This window comes from Scaptodrosophila lebanonensis, unplaced genomic scaffold (assembly GCF_003285725.1).
Source record: "Scaptodrosophila lebanonensis strain 11010-0011.00,11010-0021.00 unplaced genomic scaffold, SlebRS2 tig00000168-arrow-arrow-pilon, whole genome shotgun sequence".
NCBI lineage: Eukaryota > Metazoa > Arthropoda > Insecta > Diptera > Drosophilidae > Scaptodrosophila > Scaptodrosophila lebanonensis.
Window position 1 is genome coordinate 272873 of NW_022060601.1, and position 22909 is coordinate 295781.

A 22909-nucleotide genomic window follows, 5' to 3' on the forward strand; every position below is an offset into this window, starting at 1 on the left:
TCGGTACTCATTTTGGTTTTAAGCAGTCAGTAGAAATATACTTAGTTGTCAGTAGTAAGTTGTCAGCCGCACTACAAACACAGTCGTCAGCCGTAAAGAAAGAAGCAGAAGTCAGCAGTCAGAAGAAGAAGCAGAGAGAAGCCGTCAGAGAAGTCAGCCGTCGAACCAGAGTGCATTAGCTGCATATGCTAATATTCGCCATTATAATTTTACATTATATTCCTATTTTAAACTATATCATATATCTTGGTATCGTTATCAATAATAAACATTCTATGATACACAAGATCACATATGGGGGCTCAACCTAAAAATTTTGAAAGCTGTGAAAAAAAAGTGACAAAAAGTGCGTGAAAAGTGGCATGCATACTCATATGTACATTAAATTCAATTAAAGTTGCATGAGTGCCAGAAAAACGAGATCAGGCTACAAACCAAAGCCGACGCCAGTACCCACAGTTGCAAAGCCGAAGCCAGTGCAAGTGAGTCAGTTTATTCTAAAAGGAAAAGCGCCAGTAGTCCCAAGGACAAAAAAGCCGTCAGTTTCAACGCGGTCGACGCTCACGAAAATGAATAACAAAGAGGACAAAGAAACCGTTACAAGTGAGCACGCACTGACAATATCATATGAGACGATGTTGCCAGAAAGGTCCGAAGGCAACAGAGAAAAACAAGAGAAAATGCAAGAAGAAACGAATAGAACCACAACAGCCGAAAACAGCGTTACCATGCAACAGCTAGTGCAACTATTGACCCTGAAATGCCAAACGGAAGACAGCAGCAAAGAAGAAGGCAAATTGGTGGTGGAAAATTATTCTAAAATTATTCCGGAGTTTGACGGTGAAAATATGCAAGTGGAAAAGTGGTTCACAAATTTTGAATTAAATGCAGACGCGTACGGTTTGAACGAAAAACAAAAGTATGTTCAGGCACGCGCCAAGATGACGCGCACAGCAGCATTGTTTTTGGAGTCTACGTTCATATATATACGAGTAGAAATCGTTGCGTGAACAGGTGATCGATGAATTTCAACGAGGCAAAATTTTCAGTGCCGAAATTCACAAACAATTAAGTGCTGGAGTGATGGATACTGAATCGTTAATTCGATATGTTGTGGATGGGCTAAATCTTAAAACTGATTTTAAATACAATTTGTATAGCTGCACATCGTTCAAAGAATTGCGAGAGAAATATGACGTTTACGAAAGTGTAGCGGAAACAAACAAGGAAGTGTACGCAGAGAGAAAACAGTTTGTACCAAACAAATACAACAACAAAAATGCAAATGTAAGAAGCGAAACGAAGCAGCATTGTTTTAACTGTGGTGCAGTGCATCATTTGCGCAAGGACTGAAAAGCTGAAATCAAGTGCTTTCGTTGCAATAAAACTGGGCATATGTCAACAGAGTGCACATGTTCGGCCGGCGTAAATGTTATATATGAAGCAAAGCGTCTCAGGGAGATACAAATTAATGATGCAGTGGTCAATGCACTTGTCGACACCGGAGCAGACGTCTCAATAATGAGAAAGGCAGCATTCAACAAAATCGAGATCAACAATATGAAGGTGTTACACAAGTTCTTGGTAGTGGTTGATGGTGACATTGGATGCGACGCGCTGCTTGGGTACGACTTTCTATCAAAGTTTAATGTCACACTGACGGCGGCTGGATTTAAGTTTTCTCCCCCTGCTGGGGAGGAGACTCAGGAGAATAATCAGATAAGTATTTATAATGTAGTTAAAACAAGAAAGGAATGCTAAAGTCGAGCAGGCTCAACTCTTAAATACCCTGTACCACCCCACAAAAAAGTAATTAAATTAATTCATTAATTTAATTTAATTAATTAACTAAACTAATTTAATTAATTAACTAAATATTAACTAATTAAATATGAAATATTCCATGCATGCATACATACATTTACATTTACATCAGAATCGTGCCTTATGCGTGTTTGTGTACTTGCACATATGTATGTATGTGTGCATTGGGCCTGGTTATATGGCTATAACTTCCGATCATTCTATCATAATGAAACTTGGTATACGGATATATAATTACGAACCTAATGTGACTACCAAATTTTCAAAATTCCAAGAATTACGGGAGTTATAGAAAATCGGTAATAGGGGGGGAGTGGGGGGTTCAATCAGAAAAAATTAACAAACTCGTCCTTTCTCGGTCTCAGGAGAATCTGTATTCTAAGTTTGGTTATTCTAGCTCTTATACTTTCGGAGATCCTTGCGTTCATACAGACAGACAGACGGACAGACAGACGGACAGACGGACATGGCTATATCGACTCGGCTTGTCATGCTGATCAAGAATATATATACTTTGTGGGGTCTACCAAGCCTCCTTCTGTGTGTTCCATGTGCACTCGCACAAAACTAATATACCCTTTGGGTACAGGGTATAACAAATACTGATCCTGAAATACCTCCTCAGTTCAAATCTGCTGTACAGCCAATGATATCCGAGTTCAAGGCGACCGAGAAGACTGCTGAGTGTCCGATCGAACTCAAAATAGTTTTGGAGAACAACATCATGCCCTTTCGGCATGCACCAAGCCGCATTGCCATCAATGAAGAATCAGCAGTGAAGCAGCAGATCGACGAGTAACTGGGCGCAGGCATAATCCGGCGCTCGTCTTCGAACTTCGCCAGTCGTATTGTGATAGTCAAGAAGAAAGATGGAACCAATCGGATTTGCGTTGACTATCGGCAGCTCAACAAGATGGTTCTACGAGATTGTTTCCCAGTGCCAGTGGTCGACGATGTTTTGACCAAGCTGCAGGGCGCTAAATTTTTTACTGTAATGGACCTGGAAAACGGATTTTTTTCACGTTCCAGTTGAGGAGGAAAGTAGAAAATTTACAGCCTTCATTACAAAGCAAGGGCTATTCGAATTTAACAGAGCACCATTTGGATTCCGCAATTCACCAGAGACTTTTATTCGATTCGTGAACTATGTGTTCCAAAATTTAATAAACGATGGCATTTTGGATCTCTATATGGACGACATCATTATTTATGGATTGACAGCAGAGGAATCTCTCAAGAAGATTAAGATAGTTGTTGACAAAGCAGCTGAGTATGGGCTAAACATTAAATGGAAAAAGTGCCAATTTCTGCAGACAAAGATCCATTTCCTTGGCCACACAGTGGAAAATGGACACATAACGCCTGGAATTGAGAAGACGAAAGCCATTTCCAAATTTTCGGTGCCATATAACGTTAAGGCTGTACAGTCATTCCTGGGATTAACGGGCTATTTCCGGAGATACATACAGACGCATCTAAAGATGGATTTTGCTGCAGCACTTCTACAGTGGAACGACGCCAGCCTATATCCGGTTTCCTTTTGGAGCAAAAGGACCACTGAGGCAGAAGCTCGTCAGCACAGCTATATTCTGGAGGCAAAAGCGATTTTCTTGGCATGTAAGAAGTTCCAACAGTATATATTGGGAGAACCATTCACGCTTATAACCGATTGCGCGGCATTCAAGCAAACGCTTTCCAAAAAAAGACGTACCAGGTGAAGTTGCACAATGGGTCCTATACTTGAAGGACTTCGAGTATAAAGTGGAGCACAGGAGTGGAGATCGTCTTAGGCACGTCGATTGTCTGAGTCGCTACCCACTGCAAGTAATGGTGGTCACGTCAGAAGTCTCAGCCCGTATAAAAGCAGATCAACAAAAAGATTGTATGATCAAAGCTATTTTTGAGATTCTAACCAGCCGCCCCTATGACAATTTTAAAATCAAAGGAGGATTGCTGTTCAAGTCGATAGAAGGAACTGATCTGCTGGTTATACCAAAGTCGATGGAGCGAGAAATAATTGTCGACGCTCACAATGTTGGACACTGGGCTGTTCAAAAGACAACGCACTTGATCAAGCAAAGCTATTGGATACCACATTTGGAAGGAAAAGTTGCTCATGTTATCGCGAATTGTATTAAATGTATTGTCCACAACAAACAGTTGGGTAAAAAGGAAGGCTTTCTTCATCCCGTCGAGAAAGGAGGAGAGCCATTGCACACATTGCATGTTGACCATCTCGGACCTATGGACGCCACACCGAAGCAATATAAATACATTTTTGCTATAGTCGACGCATTTACTAAGTTCGTGTGGCTGTATCCGACAAAGACAACAAGCTGCAAAGAAGTTCTTAAAAAGCTCGACAGCTGGTCGGAAATCTTCGGTAATCCCAGTCGCATCATCAGTGACCGAGGGTCTGCGTTTACATCTTCAGCTTTCGAGGAGTACATGAGCAAAAATGGTATCGAGCATGTTTGGAGCACCACCGGAGTGCCCAGAGGAAACGGCCAAGTAGAGCGCGTTAACCGGTCGATATTCATGTATCAACAAAAAAGTCGTCATTCGAACTCATGTTTGGCGTAAAGATGAGAACTACGGCAGAAAATGAGGTGTTGCAACTGCTGGAAAAGGAGATATGCGACAACTTTGATGAAGAAAGGCAGAAAATAAGACAAGCAGCGAAGGAGGACATACAGAGAGCACAGGAAAGATACAAAAAGGAGTTCGATAAAAAGAGGAAGAACGAATATGGTTATAAATTGGGTGGCCTAGTCGCAATCCGCCGAACACAATTCGTAGCTGGGAGAAAGCTAGGCAGCAGCCAGAGGGAGGGAAATTCCAAAATATACATTTTCTGCGTATTCAGGGCATCTTGGACTAAAATTTGGTGTTCCTAGGTCTTATAGTCTCCGAGATATAGGCGATTATAGGAATGGAAAATCGGGAAAACCCCCATAGGGGGAAGTGGGGGGAAAATCAAAAAAATAAAACAAACTCGTATAGAATACACACGGAACGCATCTTTGTGCAAAATATGGTGTCTATCTCTTATAGTCTCTGAGATCCAGGTGTTCATACGGACGGACGGACAGACAGACAGGGCTAGATCGACTCGTCTCGTCATGCTGATCAAGAATATATATACTTTGTGGGGTTTGCCACGCCTCCTTCTGCCTGTTACATTTTTCAGCTCCCGCAAACCTAATATACTTCTGTACATTTCATGTACAGAGTATAAAAAACAAAACAAATGGTTTTTTCGGCAAAATCAATTTGTTTCATTCAAAATAGTCTCCTTCTGCTTCAATACAGCTTTTTGCACGATCCAAAAGCATGTCGAACTAGTGGTTTAGCTTGTTGGCCGGTATGACCGCCAGTATGCCTTTTGAATGGCCTCTACGTCTGCATAACGCTTTCCTTTCATGGGCAAATGCATTTTTCCGAAAAGGTAGAAGCCGCACGTTGCCATATCAGGTGAATACGGCGAGTGGTTAATGGTTAAAATGTGATTTTTGGTCAAATAATCGGTCACAAGCGTCGATCGATGAAAAGCAATTTTTGGTCGTCAGTCAATTTGTGGGGAACAAACCGTGCACACACCTTTCGTAAGGCCAAATGTTCGGTCAAAATGCGATAAATCGATGTTTTGGAGATGTTCAATTCCATTTCCATCAATTTCAATGATAATTTCGGCTGATTTTTGATGAATTCACGCACAGTTTCGATGGAATTTTCGGTGATCACGAATTTTGATTGGCCCACATGTTGATCGTCATTTATGTCCTCACGACCACTTTGAAAACGTTGAAACCACTCGTGCACTCTGCTACGGGACAGGCAATCATCGCCATAAACGTGTTCCATCAATTGAAACGTTTCGGTAAAAGTTTTACCAATTTTAAAACAAAATTTAATGTTGCCTCTTTGTCCGAAGCTCATTTTCGCACCGATAACACAAACATACTGACACTTAAAACGCAATAACTTCACTTCCAATTGATGAAATGTCATGAAATGGACAATCGATAAAGATAGCAGATTCTAACGCACCAGTCGACATATAGATAGCGCTACCAGGGGGCGCTAGATTCAAAAAGTCCTGTTTACTTTGGAATGCACCTTGTAACACTCAAAAATATTTATTAAATTTTTAGTGAATGAATAAAAAATAAAAAATAATCATTATTTTAATAGCACTTATACAGCCCATGCTTTATATGTATACACGTATTGTTAAGAGAAATACTACTTTCGTGTACAACCAAACCTATGTAGATACGTATGTTTGCTAGTTAGATTGCCTAACTCATAATTCCACTTACCTGCCCCTTTCACTTGCACACATGCCCTTGACAGCCCAATCTATAGAAAAACGCTTCACTGTAGTTTTCTTAGTACTGAACTTTCATTTTATTTTGTGTATTCATTCGTTTTTATTTAAGTACTTGGTTGGATGCTAGTTTTACTCTTTGCTTAGCTGCTTAATTCGACCAATTAATATCCACACAATGCAATAATTACGTATTGCCCCTTTCGATTAGTTTTTGAAAACTACATATTTTACTTATTTGTGCGCGCTTTCAGTTGTCAGGCACACAGACACAGACACACACACATATATATATATATATATATATATATATATATATATATATATATATATATATATATATATATATATATATATATATATATATATATATATATATATATATATATATATATGGCACTTATAGCACTTATATATATATATATATATATATATATATATATATATATATATATATATACTATATATATACTAATAATATAATAATAACTTAAGGTAAATAACAATCACATTTACTTATTCATTTCTGTTTTTGTGTTCTGTCGACTTCATTTTAGTTGTTTTGTCTTAGCCATCCCATTATTAAAAAAACAAACACATTTGCACGTTCCTATCTTAATAGATTTATTTATTTATCAATACTGGCATTGCCATGCATGCCAATCAAAAAAATTGTCAATAAAACAATGTAAACAATGAAACAAACTTTATATTTTGCATTCAGAATATGCATTGCTATTCTACGATACCTCCACGAAAGGTAAACAAATATGCTGGTCTTGTCCGTGCAACATCGCGCATCATTGTCTCATAGGTGGCATGGCCCAGACTATGTTTGTTTGTATATGTATAACTTGCTATATCCTTTGATTATTGTATATATTTTCCTACATTTCAAATGCGCGCCATTCAAATGCGTATATTTGTTTTAATTTTTTTATCGTGCACAATATTTTCTCCCGTTTTCCAATCAATTGTAATATTTTGCCCTGCTTGGCTTATTTTGTTTAGTTTACATGAATTTTATATTTGTTTTTTAATAAAAACAAGCTTTATTTATATATACATACTCGTATATAATAAATAGCTCGTTTTAATACTAGTATGTAGTTTAGTTTACTATGTTAATATAATAAAATTATTATAATAATTATAATTATATATATATATGTATATATTTTATGTATATATGGATATACGGATTGGTATATATATATATATATATATATATATATATATATATATATATATATATATATATATATTTATATATATATATATTTGTTTTTAATACTTTAAATTCTTCTTTCCTTTCCATTTTTTCTTCAGTTTTAGTTTATATTCTTTTTTTTTTTTGAAGTTAAAGACCTCGCTTTCTTGCTTTTCTTATTAAGTTTCTTTAAAAATCAATACTATTTGCCAATTATTTTGTTTTTCTTCCAAAGTGTTCTTACAAAATGTTTCATCATATTTAATTGTTCTTTACACATTTCAATGAAACTTCATAATACAATAGAATAGGTGACATTTTACCATCTTTTCAGTTACTTTTGGCCATTTTTGAGTTTAAAAAAATTTGTATTTAATTATTAATAATTATCTCATAATTCTATATATTTATTCTGACTCTACGCTCCATGATCGGTTTATTTTGTAAATAGTTGTTGTTATACCTATAGTAAGTATATAGACATTGAAATAGCTTATTGGCACAGGCGTTGTATTTAGTTCCGCAGCTCGCGGCACTTTGTGGGTTTGGGTACTTGAACGGGATAATTTGTCGATTTGTTCCTATTCAGAAGGCTTATAGCACATCGCACTGAATGTGAGAGCCTAAAATATCTTCATTTTACTAAAATCCACACTGTAATGGACATGAACTTAGCATTTGTCAGAGTAGCCGCAAAAATTACAGAAGCGATATTTCTGCAAACTTTACGTTTTTATGCATTAGGTAGAAAATATTTTGAAACGGTTAATAGCGACAGAGATACTCGTATATATTTAAAGTTTCCCAGAAGAAGCTAACATAAAAAAAAACTATCCCCTGTAAAATATATTTTGTTCCCGCTTACGTTATTTTTGCTAGAGCCCGGTATTTAAATGTCTGTTTAATCCGCTTTCCAGTATTGTTTTATAATTTTATACCACGTTCGGAAAGATAATCGACCGGATATTTAAGGATCATTAATCTGCTCATAAATATCGCTGCTCACGGCATTTCCTTTCTGCTGTATTATTGTGGTTGTGCGTGCGTGTGTGTGCGTGCGTGTGAGTGCGTGTGTGTGTGTGTGTGTATGCGACGCAGACGAAAGCGCTACAAACAATTTTTTGGCCGCGTGTAGAGAAACAATTAATTATCATTTATTCATATTGATAAACGCTTTTAATTAATGTTATTTGTATTATTATTGAAAAACCAACAACAGTTAAGTGGAAAATTGTTTTGTTGTTTTATCAATTCGTTCATTGTGTTGATTTGCTTGCACATTTTGTTCACTTCACTTTATTTTGATTTCTTTGTGCAAGTTGTCTGGCCATCAACATTTAAAATTTTCCTTTTCCTTTTTTTATTGCTTGCTGATAGCTAGACATTTTTGAAATCATCTACGTCATTCCCTATTCCCCGCCCTTCCTGCTCTAATAGATCTACTACGCCTATAAGAGTCAAAGATCTGCAAAAAAAAACAATCAGAATCACTTAAAACTGCACCTAAAAAGTGTGTCCTCTACCATTGTGGCTGTAAAATAGCTGCTTACCTTCCTTCGCAAATGAAGTGTAATTAACTGCCACTGACGTTGACTCCCATGGCGAGAGCCACGGCAGGCAGCGGTGCATGGATGCCATTGGTGAGCGCTGCGCCGTAGAGCGATGGGGGCGATGGAGGCGGGAGCGCCGAGTTGTTTTCCGGAGAGGCAGGCGCTGACGCTGGTGGTGTAAGAGTGACCGGCAGCTCCTTACCGGTACCGATGGCCTCCATTAATACTCGTGGCTGCTGCTGTGGTGGGTGTGTTGGAGCAACAAAGCAACTGACTGGCAACTTCGAGTTGGCAATATTGCCGTTGCCGTTGGCATTGGTTAGACCAATACTTATCTGCTGTTCATGCCCGGCTTTCAGCTCCTGCTCCTGCTCCTGCTCAGACTCAGGTTGACCGTGGCCATTGCCATTGGCATCGACATCGGCTTGAAGTGGTGGCGGTGGTGGTGGCGGTGGCAATGAGTCCATTTGATTTGACTCGATGAACGTGAAATCGTTCAGCTCTTTGATTTCCTCAGTCGATGGCGGTGCCGGGAGACTCATCAGGCTATCGTAGGCAATCTCCTGCTTCTGTTCCTGTTCCTGCTTCAGCGTTGGCTCCGCTAATTTCTCTGGCTTCTCTTCTGTCAAGTTATGAAACTCTGATGGCTGCTGCTCCTGTTCGGTTAGTTGGTTAGTTGAGTTGTGTGCATCTTTATTATCAGTCTCAGCATTGTGGTTGCCAATCACTTTGGGCACCAGCAGCGGAGTTTCCTGCAACCTAGCCTCTGTTATATCTGCGACATTTGGCTTGACATTTTGTATAGTAGCTTGATTAGGCTTGTCGTCTTCATCTAGAGGCTTTGCTACATGCTCTAGATTGTTTCCATTCTCGGACTTGCGGTCGTTGTCATCGGGCTCAGCTGCCACTCGGCTTGAAATAAGCAGAGGGTGTGCTGTGGGGGAGCTGGTTGCATATCCCTGCTGTTCGATGATGTAGAGCTCCTGATTGCCATAGGAGTAGCGTTTATTAGAGTCACTGGAGGATGTGCTACTGAGATCCGATTGGGAGAGACCTGTATTTAAGTTAAGTGGCAGCTCATTAGACTCATCCTCATCCCGTTGGCCATCCTGTAAATCGTTCTGTACTATCTGATGCACTGGTGCCAAGCACGTCTCTTCTTCCTGTAGCTCTTCGATAAGTTGTAGACCACCACGCTGATGTTGTTGCTGTAGCTCCTCAATATTGGCGCCATTTCCGTAGTCAATGCCAATGGGTGGCGCATGTATTTGCACTTGCTCGCAACTGGGTGGTAATGTCTGCAAGTCAACGGCGTGAACGCCATTTGCTTGTTTAGTATCGAAGGGGAGCTCGGTAGTCTCGACGCCGGGGCTGTCAGGTAGCTGCTTGGCATCAATGCCGCGTGCCACCTCCACAATAAAGACGCCATCCTTGTCGGTATGCATTTTGGTCTCGCGAGCGTTGCGTGAAATGTCCTGTGAATAGAAAATGCAGAAAAAATGGAAGATGCATGACACAAAATTAACGCTAAAGGACAATGTGATCTTTTCTTGGGCTCTATGGCCATCTATTGGTGCTGCGACAAGCATTGGTCACATACAATAACAACAAAAATATCAACAACAGCAAGAAAAATAAGCAGCAAAACAATAATGAAGTTCGAGTACTAAAAAGATTGAGAAAGAACGTGAAAGCAGTTGGGGAAAGGTCGTTTCACAAATCGCCTGGCTGTTATGAGTAAGGTGTCGAAAACTACATTGCATATGCTTTCTGTATATATTCGCCTCATACATCGGTATATAAAAAGATGGAGAGACAGGCCGAGATAGGGAATCTGTCACTTGGTCAGAGGAGCTGCCAGATAAAAAGTTTACAACTCTCAGGGGCCGGCAATAAAACCAAAATTTTATATTTGTACCAAAAAGCATGAAGTTACCTGCTGAACGAATACCGCGACCAAAATTACAATTATAATTTTATTGACTGAGTTTTTCCTGCACATTCTTGGATGGGGCAGTAGCCAAAACAAGAACGTCGCTACAGCTCGGGCTCAGTTTGTGGTTGTTATAATACCAACGTACTTATGCAAATAATGGTGTGAAAGGAGTAAATTATATGACTATTCGAATATGACAGGCATCAATATACCATTTAGCATGTCTCAAAACATAAATTGCCTCTTTTTATACCCTGTACCCGTAGGGTAAAAAGGGTATATTAGGTTTGTGCAAAGTATGTAACATACAAAAGGAAGCATCTCCGACCCCATAAAGTATATATATTATTGATCAGCATGACGAGAGAAATCGATCTAGACATGTCCGTCCGTCTGTCCGTCCGTCTGTCCGTCCGTCTGTCCGTCCGTCCGTCTGTCCGTCTGGATGAACGCGAGGATCTCAGAAACTATAAAAGCTAGAATAACCAAAGTTGGCAGATTCCAGATTATCCTAGGTCCGAGTAAGGACGAGTTTATTTTTTTTTTTAATTTTCCCCCCCTTCCCCCGCTGCAGAATTTCATCAATAGCGTCCACATTTCAAATGCTACCTAAATTAAACTTTGCACACATAATTTATAAATAAATATCTACTGTTGTTTAAAATTTTATTCACTTTGCACAAACCTAATATACCCTTTTTACCCTACGGGCACAGGGTATAAAAATCAAAAATCGTATGCTTACGATAAATATATTGGAGCCAAATTTCATTTTGTTTGAAGCCGCGAATGGTGACTCTGTGAGATTGCACGACCACATGTATACGGTTGGCCCCCATGACAATGGAGAAATAAGGTATGTTGTAAGGCACAGTAATGAGCATATACTAGTATATGCGTATATGCTCATGTATACTTGTATATATATGAGCATAAACTATGTACTTAGTTTCGGCGCAGGTAAAGATAATTCAGCCAGATTATATAGTATTTCTTGTAATTGGATCACGAATTCAAGACTAATCCATAACAAAATTTATCATTACATCATTACAGTATTGGAACGGTAAATTTGTGGAGTACAAAAGGAAAGAGAAGAAGCCATATACGATTATATCAAAAAGTACGAAAATGTTAAACTCCAGCAATAACAATATTATCACAATACTATGCAAAAGTTCATAGGTTTAAGCAGGCAATAATCATATCAACAATATGAAATAAAATGTCGTACTTCTACAACAACTATTAAATGATCTAACGAGAAATTGGTACTAGCATTCAGACAAACGGCAGATAAGAGCAATAGAGCAATAGAGATGACATCGTTGCAAACGGAGGCACAACAATTATTTACCAGTGTGCAAAATCGTTCATGTGTGTGTAGGAGTATATGTGTAATTGTAAAGGTGTAACCGGTTGTGTGCTAGTATACTCATTTGATCAAAGTCCATGCTAAGAGTGTGCGAGAGAAAGAGAGAGAGGAAGAGAGCTGACAGTAGGGCGCAGCCAGTCATCAACCACGAATAAAAAATCATCACTTACATGCCGCTCTTCGGTGACTACAATCAGATGATTATCTTTTAGCGTCATCTTCGTAACGGAACCATTTGGCATGCCATACGGGTCGTCGCTCGTGGCTGTCTGGTTATCCCCTGACATCACGGCTGCGCGCTTATGTTGAAACTCACTTATTGCTGTCGAGGCTGCTGTCTGAGTTGACGTATATTGAGTGAACCTGGACCGGGTCTGGGATTGGGACTGGGTCAGTTGCAGTTGTCTGGGCGGCTGCAATAGAGTCAATGAACAGGGTACTTTCACAGGGACCCAGGCACGAGTTTTAAGTGCACTGCAGCGCTCGCCAAACTGCAAACAGCTACATGAACTAACTGCATTTAATGTTCTTGTCATTTACACCCCCACGCACAGACACAGACACATCCAAACACAATACAAGTACATGCGCACATTCACGGGACGAACTCATTTAATTTCATTTCAAGTCAGCAGCATTGGCAGAAACGGCAGCAGCGCAAATAGTTACAGCTCTCGTCCAACTATTTTAGCACAATAAAATTACGAGTGGAAATTTGACGAAGCGTAAAATGCGCCGAGGGTCTGTCAGCGCGAGAAAAATTGAGATAGACGGAGGGCCACAATTGGAGAGCGCGCAAGAGATAGAAAGGAAATAACGGCAATTCATGGCCGGCAGCAGTAGCACTGAAGTGCATGCGTTCAAACAACAATCGTCTCTCTATTCCTCTATCTCTGCCTGTACCGAAGCTCTCAGCCGTTTAGCAGGCATTGTTTGAAGTTGATGCACGCTCGCAGGTGGGTTGCAAGCTATGTATAGTATGTATGTACAATACATACATAAGTGCAGCTCGTGTCAACAAAATTCGACTTTCAAATTCATCATTAAACTTTTGGCTAGTTACTTACCTCAGCAGCATTCAAGCACCGTCTCTCGCCTCCTGCCTCTCCTCCGTGCTCGCTTTCGTTGGCGTTGAAGCTGACGTTGCCATTGTGGTTTCCATTCCCGTTCTCATTGCCATGGCGTTCGTAATCGCCATCGACGCTCTGTGACGCTTTCCTATTGAGCAAGTAGCTATAAAAGACAAAAGTTTATGTGTTTATTTTAAGTACGGCAGCTCATCGGCGCACGCTCCATATTCAATGCATTTCTAATGAAAAGCATTTCCTATGTGCCTTCTGGCACGAGCAGTGGTTGTGGTTACGGTTGTGTCTGCGACAGTTTTTAGTGCGAGTACGTAGAAACGTCTCAAAAACGTACACGTGTGCGAAAGGAGTCGAAGTGTCGCAATGTCTCAGAAGCAAAACTATCTTTTGTTGCCTACTTTCTGGCAAACAAGGTGCTTTGACGCAGTGGCCGTTTCTCCACCGAATTCCAGCTCATCGCTTAACTAGCAAGCACAGTTTACGTGAAATACTGGGCATAAACAGTTAAAGCATAGGAGCTTGAATAACTAAACTTTTTACGAGGTTACAGTTCTTCTTTCTGAAAGTCCCAAGAGTATATAAGGTTTGCGGGAAGTGAAAAATGTAAGAGGGAGGAAGAGGTGTGGCAGACCCTACAAAGTATATAAGAACGACAAGACGCATCGATTTAGTACGGTCTGTCCATAGGAATACCTGGATCTCAGGGACTTTAAGAGCTAGAGACACTAAATTTTACACAAAGATGTCTTATGTGTGTACGCAGTGCAAGTTTGTTTTATTCCCCCGATAATGAGATTTACCGTAGCGTAATATAATCATCTATATCTCGGAGACAACACAAAATTTTAGTCCATGTCTTATATGAAAACGCAGGAAATGTGTATTTCCTCCCTCCTCCTTATCCCGCGAAATAATTGATTTTCCATAACGCCCGTATTCTTCGAATTTTCGACTCATATTTAACAAATTCCTCCAGTTCATGTTTATGTGTCCGTGTGCCAAGTTTCTTCGTGACTGGTCAATTTGAAATGAAGCTATAGCCATAATTGTAATCTCTTCCCAAGCGCTGCCCGTTGCTGTTGTTTGTTGTTGCTGCTTTGTCTCAACTCTGTACTGCATACATGCCCACACACAACACGCGTAGACTCACAAGACACATTGTACATAATAGTATAAAATAGCTTAACAAATATTTATAAGTTTCCTTTTTTGTAGAAGTGGGTATTTAAGATTCGGGTCCTCTAGCTTTCCCATTTTTTTGGCTAGGGTATTTTGTTGTTGGGCTTGCTCGACTGTGTCATTCGGTCTGGATTTTCTTTCCTTTTAATGTGTGTGCATGTGGCTTGGAAATATGCCAAAACATTTGCCGAATTTCCGCCAAGAAGTTGAGAAGCTGCGCAAGTAACTGCTAAGGCCTGTCTACCCTCCTTTTAATAGACACATACAGGCAGTCACGTAAAGACGAACATACAGAGGGATGGATGAGGTCTAGATGATGGAGCGAGTGCGGGTATTGTAAGAGGCGGTCAAAAAAATAGCCACTACGCATCACTGCCACTATACTCTCACTCAATAACACCTAATTTTTCGCCGCAAATTTATTGTACAATTTATTCTTCTCGCGTGCACTCTCGAGGACACTTGGTTACCCACCCACTGTCCGTTTTTTCTTTACGTGCCTTAGTGCCATAAATATGTTTGCCATCAGCCATTTAAAAAAGAAAACTAATTTCTGCAGCACAATTGTTGCTTTTTCAGCTGCCTCGCCAATATCGACGGTAGGAACTGCCTAGCACCTTGCCTTGGGAGCAGCAACAACACCAGATGACGATGTTTGCGGTAAGCAGTTGCCGTGTATCGAAGAACAGCAGGTTGAAGAGTAAGACTTGGCATGTGACATGTGGCAGGTTGTTAGCTTCTGCTGCCAATTTAAGTTTCTGTAAGCATATTAATCATACGTGCCAGCAGCGAATTATCAGCGACACCGCATTCGCTCGCCTGCCTCTAATTCCGGTTCGGAAAAACGGCGCTTATCTAATCTGTGGCGCTTGAAAGTCTGGGACTTCCACGACTATTTACGGGTATTGTGCCTGCGTTTTGCTATTGCTGTAGCAGGAGTTGCAAAGACTGTGATGCCGGCACGACAAAATCGCATTTACTTGGCGAACAGATTTATGGCAAGCGCCACGGCTGACTTAGATACCGAACGCATGAGCAATGAAGCCAACTAGCAACAGAGGATGTGAACCTGTCGGAGCGGCAACTACGCAAGGAACTTTACTTACATACTCGTACTCGTATTTATAAGAGTGCAGTGTGTGGGCTTGGGGCACGGCATCGAACAGTTGTCAATAGCACAAACGCCATAGCAAGAAATAAAATGCCACAATGAAGCTGATAAATGCTCTTTGATAAGGGGGCAGTTGTCGACCCCCTGGACCGCCAAAACATCCCAGTGCCCCCAGACACACCACCCATATGGAAGGAATGTCTCTCAGGCCTCGAATCTGACGTAAAGAACACTTGTAATCCGTCGTAGCTCTGCTGTAAATATTTTTGGTGGGCGGTTAAAATTGCAGCTACGGAATTTGGAGCTTGTGTAAAAGGTTTAACGCAATGTGTATAGCTAAGCACTATCTTGAAAAGTTAGACGGGACCTTGGAAGAGTTTGTGGGTCGCCTTCCATTATTTCAGGCTTAAATTTGTTTTAAGCTTTAATTGAGGACCCTGCCAAGGTTGTCAAATTGCCAAAATATACTCAAATGTTAAGCTGCAATCAAAATAAAGACAGCAGAGACAATAAACAGAAACACTAATCGAGGTTATTCAGAGATATCACAAATATCACTTTTATTCAATTTCCAAGATGGTGCCTAAATCTGGTCGAAGTTTTCACACTTATGTGTATACAAGTACATATATGTATTAGAATGTCACTACCAGAAAATTAAGTTTTTTAATCAAATTTACTTTTAAGGAGACATATGTACATGTATTCTTGATGCCCATATTGAAATTACCATACTTTTCGCCCTGTTAGGTTCCATAGCATAGTAAGTAGCATGCTACTTACACGAAAGTATGCTTGGGCGTTTTTTTAATTGTACCCAGAAGCGAACTACTAAAGTACTATAGTCGTACGAAAATACTTCAAATAAAAACGTTGTGGAGTCAACAAAGTGATTCAACAAAGTATTCCTAGTTACAATCATCGGTCATGTCAAGCTTGTTCATGTTCTCCTTAATACAAACAAGTGGAAAAGCTGAAGTCGGGTATCCCGACTTTGAAATACTCTGCCCATATGAGTACAATAATCATAGAAATTAATATAATTAAGAACATTAAATAAAAATGTTCATCAATTTTACCTCCCTTGGTATTCGAACTCACGTAAAGGGTGTATAATTGCACAATTACATAGAAATTGTGTCTATGTGAGTGTATGCATGTCTATTCGTGTCTGTGTAAGCATGTATGCAGCACAAAGTCAACCAAAGCAGCGGCAACAACTGAGGGCAGCGCTTGAGCAGAGAGAACCTATGTATGTATATATAGTGATATCATGATGAAAGTTAGCATACGGACTGGAAGTATTTGCCAAATTTGACTCCACAATTCAGAGAATTACGGGAGGTATGGAAAATCACTAATAGGGGGCATGGGGAGAGGTATGCCTAGCTCTCATAGTCTCCGAGATATAGGTGATTATACAAATGGAAAATCGGGAAAACCCCCATAAGTGAAGTGGGGGAAAATCAAAAAATTAAAACGAATTTGCACAGCGTACACACATAAGGCACCTTTGGCAAAATTTGGTGCCTCTAACTTCTATAGTCGTGAGATTCATGTGTTCTTACGCACGGACGGTTGGCCGGACAGACAGACAGGGCTAGATCGACTCGTCCTGTCATGCTGATCAAGAATATGTATACTTTTTGCGGTCTACCACGCCTCCTTCTGCCTGTTACATTTTTCAGCTCGCGCAAACCTAATATACTCTTGTACTCCCTATGGGAGTTTTCCCGATTTTGCATTCCTGTAACCGCCTATATCTCGGAGACTACGCAAAAAATGTGTATTTTGGAATTTCCCTCCCTCTCCACCGCAATCCGTAACTCCCGTAATTCTTGGATTTTCGAACTCAAACTTGGCAAATACCTTCAGTTAGCGAGTATAAGTCCAAATGCCAGTTTCATAATGATAGGTCGATTTAAAAGGAAGTTATAGCCATATATGTACATGAGACCAAGCAGTGCCCTCAGCTTAATGTGACTACCAAATTTTAGTTCAAAATTTCAAGAATTACGGGAGTTATAGAAAATCGTAAATAGGGGGGGAGTGGGGGGTTGGATCAGAAAAAATGAACAAACTCGTTCTCTCTCGGGCTCAGGAGAATCTGTATACCAAGTTTGGTTATTCTAGCTCTTATACTTTCTGAGATCCTTGCGTTCATACAGACAGACAGACGGACAGACAGACAGACAGACGGACATGGCTATATCGACTCGGCTTGTCATGCTGATCAAGAATATATATACTTTGTGGGGTCTGCCACGCCTCCTTCTGCCTGTGACATTTTTCAGCTCGCGCAAACCTAATATACTCTTGTACATTTCATGTGCAGAGTATTCCCCGACACTTTCCCCCTATGGGAGTTTTCCCGTGTCTATTCCTGTCTGTGTTAACATGTTTGCAGTCAACCAAAGCATCAGCATCAACAACAGCTGCGGGCAGCGCTTGGGCTGCAAATATATTTATGGCTATAACTTCCTACTAAATTGGTCTATTATGATGAAACTTGGCATACGGACACATAATCACTAACTGGGGGCATTTGCAAAATTTGAGTTCGAAATTACGAATTACGGGAGATAGATTTGTGGTCGAGAGGGGGGAGGGAGGGAAATTCCAAAATACACATTTTCTGAGTATTCACATAAGGAATCTTGGACTAAAATGTGTCTTAAAATGTGTCCCTAGCTCTTATAGTGTTCGAGATATAGGCGATTATACGAATGGAAAATCGGGAAAACCCTCATAGAGGGGCAGTGGGAGGGAAAATCCAAAAAATAAAACAAACTTGCACAGCGTACACACATAACGCATTTTTGTCCAAAATTTGGTGTCTCTAGCTCTTATAGTCTCTGAGATCCAGGTGTTCATACGTACAGACAGACAGACAGGGCTAGATCGACTCGTCTTGTCATGCTCATCAAGATTATATATACTTTGTGGGGTCTGCCACGCCTCCTTCTGCCTGTGACATTTTTCAGCTCGCGCAAACCTAATATACTCTTGTACATTTCATGTACAGAGTATAATTAATTAATTGGGACAAGAAGCGTCTACATGCCTGGTCTGCGCTCAGCCGTTACTAGACAGACGGACAGGATCCGATAGTGCGTACACGCTTTAGAACTCCCGTAGTTCTAAGACTTTTTAACTTATTTTACTTTTACTTGATCGTACCTTTTAACCTATATGGTATAGACTCTGCCCTGGTCTCACACCTTACCCTTTCCACCTTCAATATATGTACAAGTATAATTATCTTGCCCTTATGCCTTAACGTTTCACCACCTGCTATTTTCAACATCAGCAAGCAACTCCCATCTGTTGCCTTCCCAAAAAGACTTACCGTATAGCGCAGTACATGGAGACGAGCAACGCTGTAGGCAGAATGACAATAACCAGGCCTATGGATACAGCAAAAATATTCAAATAGCCTGCAGATATATGAGTGAACAAGAAAGCATTAATTAGTCAAGTACGTCGTATAGAAATCCTACAATGAAATTATGCACTCACCGTCAAAGTCCACCAGTGGGTCCTCAGACAAGGCTGTAGCGTTACTGATACTCTCTGGAAGCTGACTGACATTGAACGTCAGTGGCGCTATGGCGGTGCCTGAGACTGAGCTAGTCCCGTTTCCAAAATGTTGCAAGAGAGTTGCATTCAGTATCTCTACCCCAGGTAGCTCTTCTCGCCTCAGGTGGCTGAGCCTGCGGTCGAGCGGTTGATCCATTCGATGAGCCGGATTCTCAAAGGGGTACGAGCCTTCGACGCCGTCAAAGCCACCACCGGCACCATCATCAATCAAATCGCCGCCATATTGTATAGAGCTCTCAGACTCACGATTGCCATCCATAACATCAGGGTCGCTGCCAACTATACTATTGCCTTCAATGTCGTTCTCATATATCCCAATGCTTCCTTGGACGCCTAACTCGCCAGGCATGTAGTCTATTTCCTTTAGCTCAATCTGTGGCGGCAGCTCTCCAATAACGGGAACACCAATGGCCAAATCTGGAAGAACCGCCGGTTGTATGACAATGTCCGGTAGGGGATGTGTGGGCACTAGTGTAGGTGACAATGCGGTGGTTAGTCCAGCCCCCGGCGACCCCGTTCCTGACTGTGACTGCTCCACTTCAATGACAGACTCTCCTACATAAGTGACATCTAACGGTGGTGAACCATCCCCACCTGTAGAGGTGGTACGAAAGATCTTCAGAGAATCACCAGTATTGTGCAATGGCGACAATATGATATCCTCTTCGAAGCGCTGCTGATGAATTGCTGACGCCGGCGGCGGTGTCAGCGATGTGCGTTGTTGATCTGCATAGTTGATGGGGAAGAACTGGTTCTCGAACTGGAACTTGCGCACTTGCTGTTGTTCGCTGCCTGCGGCAGCTGCGGCTTCGAATGGACTGGTCGTGGGTAATGACTCCCCCACTTTCACCTCAGTGTTGGATATATAGAAAATTGTATCTGAGTCGCGATCAATGCTGGCCTTGCGTGGAGGCGGTGGTGGTGGTGGTGGCGGTGGCCGTAGTAGACCGTCCTCCACTCCCGATTTTAAGTCTGCCATGAATAGCTCATCTGCATCCTGCGGTGAACGTAAAATGGACTGCAAAGCTGGTGGGGGAACATGCTTCGCATCGGCAGCCGGATCTGAATGAAATGTTAAGATCGGATTGATATTGATGTGTTCGGCACTAACCGAGCTTTCGGTAATGTTGTCACCGGTGTCAATTATTTCGACCACCAGGATTTCATCGCTACGCTCGCGACTCATTCCGCCGGATCTAGTTGGCAAGCTAACACTGTGCTCCCGTTCATTTAGAGTCTCGGGCAGCTGACGATAGGAAAACTCTAAGTCTTCACTCTCGTTCCCAAAAGCCTCGGATACATTAATATGTATTTCGATGGCTGCAGGTTCGGGCCTTCCAAACGCAGGTCCCCCTGCGTTCTGTACGCCACTGGACTGCTGCGTGGATACATCGGCCCTATCAATAACATATTGCGTGAATCGCTCCTGCTGTATGGCCGATGTGGGCGGTCTATTAGTGCCCACTGCAGACTCTTGTGGCAGCGCATAAGAACCCTCGGTATCACGGAAATTGGTGGAGGCCACAATAGAGTCTACTGTTGAATCATAGACTTCAATCTGAATGTCTGATATTTTTGATTCGATGCGTGGACCATTCAACTGCTTCCCCTTGGACGTTGTCGGCAAATGTGTGGTGCTCGATGGTAGCCCGAACACCTGGAAAACTGTTGTGCTCAGCATGGCAGCGTTGGTGCTATTACTATCGGTCGCAGTAGAAGGTTGTACCCTCTCCATGATTGATTTCATAGCAGGGGGTTGCGTAGGCATTGCTGTTGGCGTAACATTTGATCTCTTTTCAACAACCTCTTTAGGCGCTATTATCTCTATGATGCGTCCCTTACGCAGCTGCGTTTCAATGAGTGGTGCATGCGGTTTTTTTAGGGGATGCACCACCCTGCTGAATGTTTTCTCGCCCATGAGTATCGGTCCAAGATAGCCGTTATGTACAGGCAGCAGGCTACTTAAAATATAAGGTTTATTTATATTGCCAGTTGTTGTTGTGCTAACTTTTTCTGCTGGGTTTGGTGTAGTTGGTATGCGTTCTATTTCTGTTTCAATTATTGTGGTTGCCACCCTTGTCGAGCTCTCTGTGCTGCTACTTGTAGTCGATGCTGTGATTGCTACTGTTGGGGCAACTAAGGCAAGAGGTTCAAAGTGCTGCTGGCGAAGCTGCTTCTTCTTAGTGCGCTTCAATCCATCATGTCCATCATTATTGTCTAGAGTTGGCGCTACCGTTCGCTGCTGCGCCTGCTGCGTCGGCGACATTTGCTCTAGATCGATAAGCTGCAGAGCAGCCTCCGGAGAAGCTTGTGGAGGTGGCAGTCCTTTGGTGGTTAGTGATGGAATTATGGTGGCTCTGTGTGTTTTTGAATCCGTCGGGGTTGGCAAAACAATATGATTGACTTGTTCTTGCCAGCTTGTCTCTATGCCGCTGACATTTCTGGAGGAGCTGGTGCTAGTGTTCGTAGGCAGGCTCTGAATCTGCCTTATCTGCGATCCGCAAGCTGCTCTGGCGTCAATTACCTGAAGTGGCGTATCCGTGCTGCTTGTATGGATGCTTTCGGTGGCTTCAGTAATATTAAGCGTTGCCGGCAAACTAGACTTCAGCGTCGCTGCCTTCGATGGTTGTGATTCCGACGGCACAGAAGTAAGCACCTTCGCATCAGTTTCAGTAACACCGCTTGCGGCTGCCAGGACAACAGTCGACGCTGTCCTTGTTGATTGCACCCGCGTCCGCAGCGACTTCGCGTTCAAATCCTTTTCACCAGATGTCACAATCAAGGTGGGTGTGTCGCCTTGCACGCCGAACTCTAAGTGATGCGGTGCAGTGGCGACCACTACGGCTGCTGCTTTGATAGTGGGGGCACCGTGTGCAGTGGGTAGCGGCGGCGCCACAGCAAGAAGGAGCAGCAGGAGCAGCGGTAAGGGAGACAAAATCTTGGAGATGATGCCCGATTGACTACACCTACAGCCTGTTATTTGCATTTTGTGGGTTATATCTTTTGCTATTTGAATTGAATTAGCCTCCGTCCTCGTACTTTTTGATTACACTTTCTTGCTATCGGCTCTCTTAGTTTAGACACGCGTTTTGGTTGCAAAGTTTAGCTTAGTTTTGATTTTGTTTTCTGTTTCATGGGCTGTGCCTCAAAAAGTTTTACGGCGCTGGCCTTTTTATTTTGAGTTTATAAGTGTGTGCTGTAGTTGCAACTAGTTTGTTCTTCTCTCTCACTCTTTTCTTCATTACCAAGGCTCTTCATCGTCGGCGTTGCCGGCATTGTCCACCTCGTTGTTGCGTCATCACCAAGCCATTCAGACTACCGCTGCTTCTTCATAAATTCAAAGTCGTAGTATTTTCAATGTAAGCACGTTCTTTTGTTTGTGTTTTTGTTGATTTCGGTAATGTAGCTGTCACACTGTGGGGCCATTTTCTTTTTGCAGCTCCAAGGCTCAGCTGCTTTTCCTCCCCCCGTCTCTATATTTACTTATGCTGTTCTTGTTCTCTTGGCTTCTCTTCCTTTGATTAAACTTTGCTCAAGCTTAAATAAAATTTAAAATAACGAAGTCCGCTGAAATGCGTTGCCAAACGAAAACGTAATCGACAGCGACTGCGACTATGACTCTGACTCTCAATGAGACGTTGACTGTGGGGTGTGGATTGTTATGTAGGGGTGCAGATCCTTCCACAAAGCACTGCGTTTGTTGCGGCCG

General features: G+C 41.7%; 1 protein-coding gene across 1 annotated transcript; it reads right to left on the reverse strand.

Moving 5' to 3' along the window:
- Positions 1–8113: 8113 nt before the first annotated feature.
- Positions 8114–21930, reverse strand: LOC115629862. The gene is made up of 4 exons (XM_030526450.1): positions 19120–21930; positions 18950–19037; positions 13293–13458; positions 8114–10389 (listed from the first exon to the last, which is right to left on the reverse strand). Exons 1-4 carry the CDS (start codon positions 21464–21466, stop codon positions 8938–8940), a joined length of 4053 nt encoding a protein of 1350 aa, XP_030382310.1. The 5' UTR covers positions 21467–21930; the 3' UTR covers positions 8114–8937.
- Between the last annotated feature and the right edge of the window lie 979 nt (positions 21931–22909).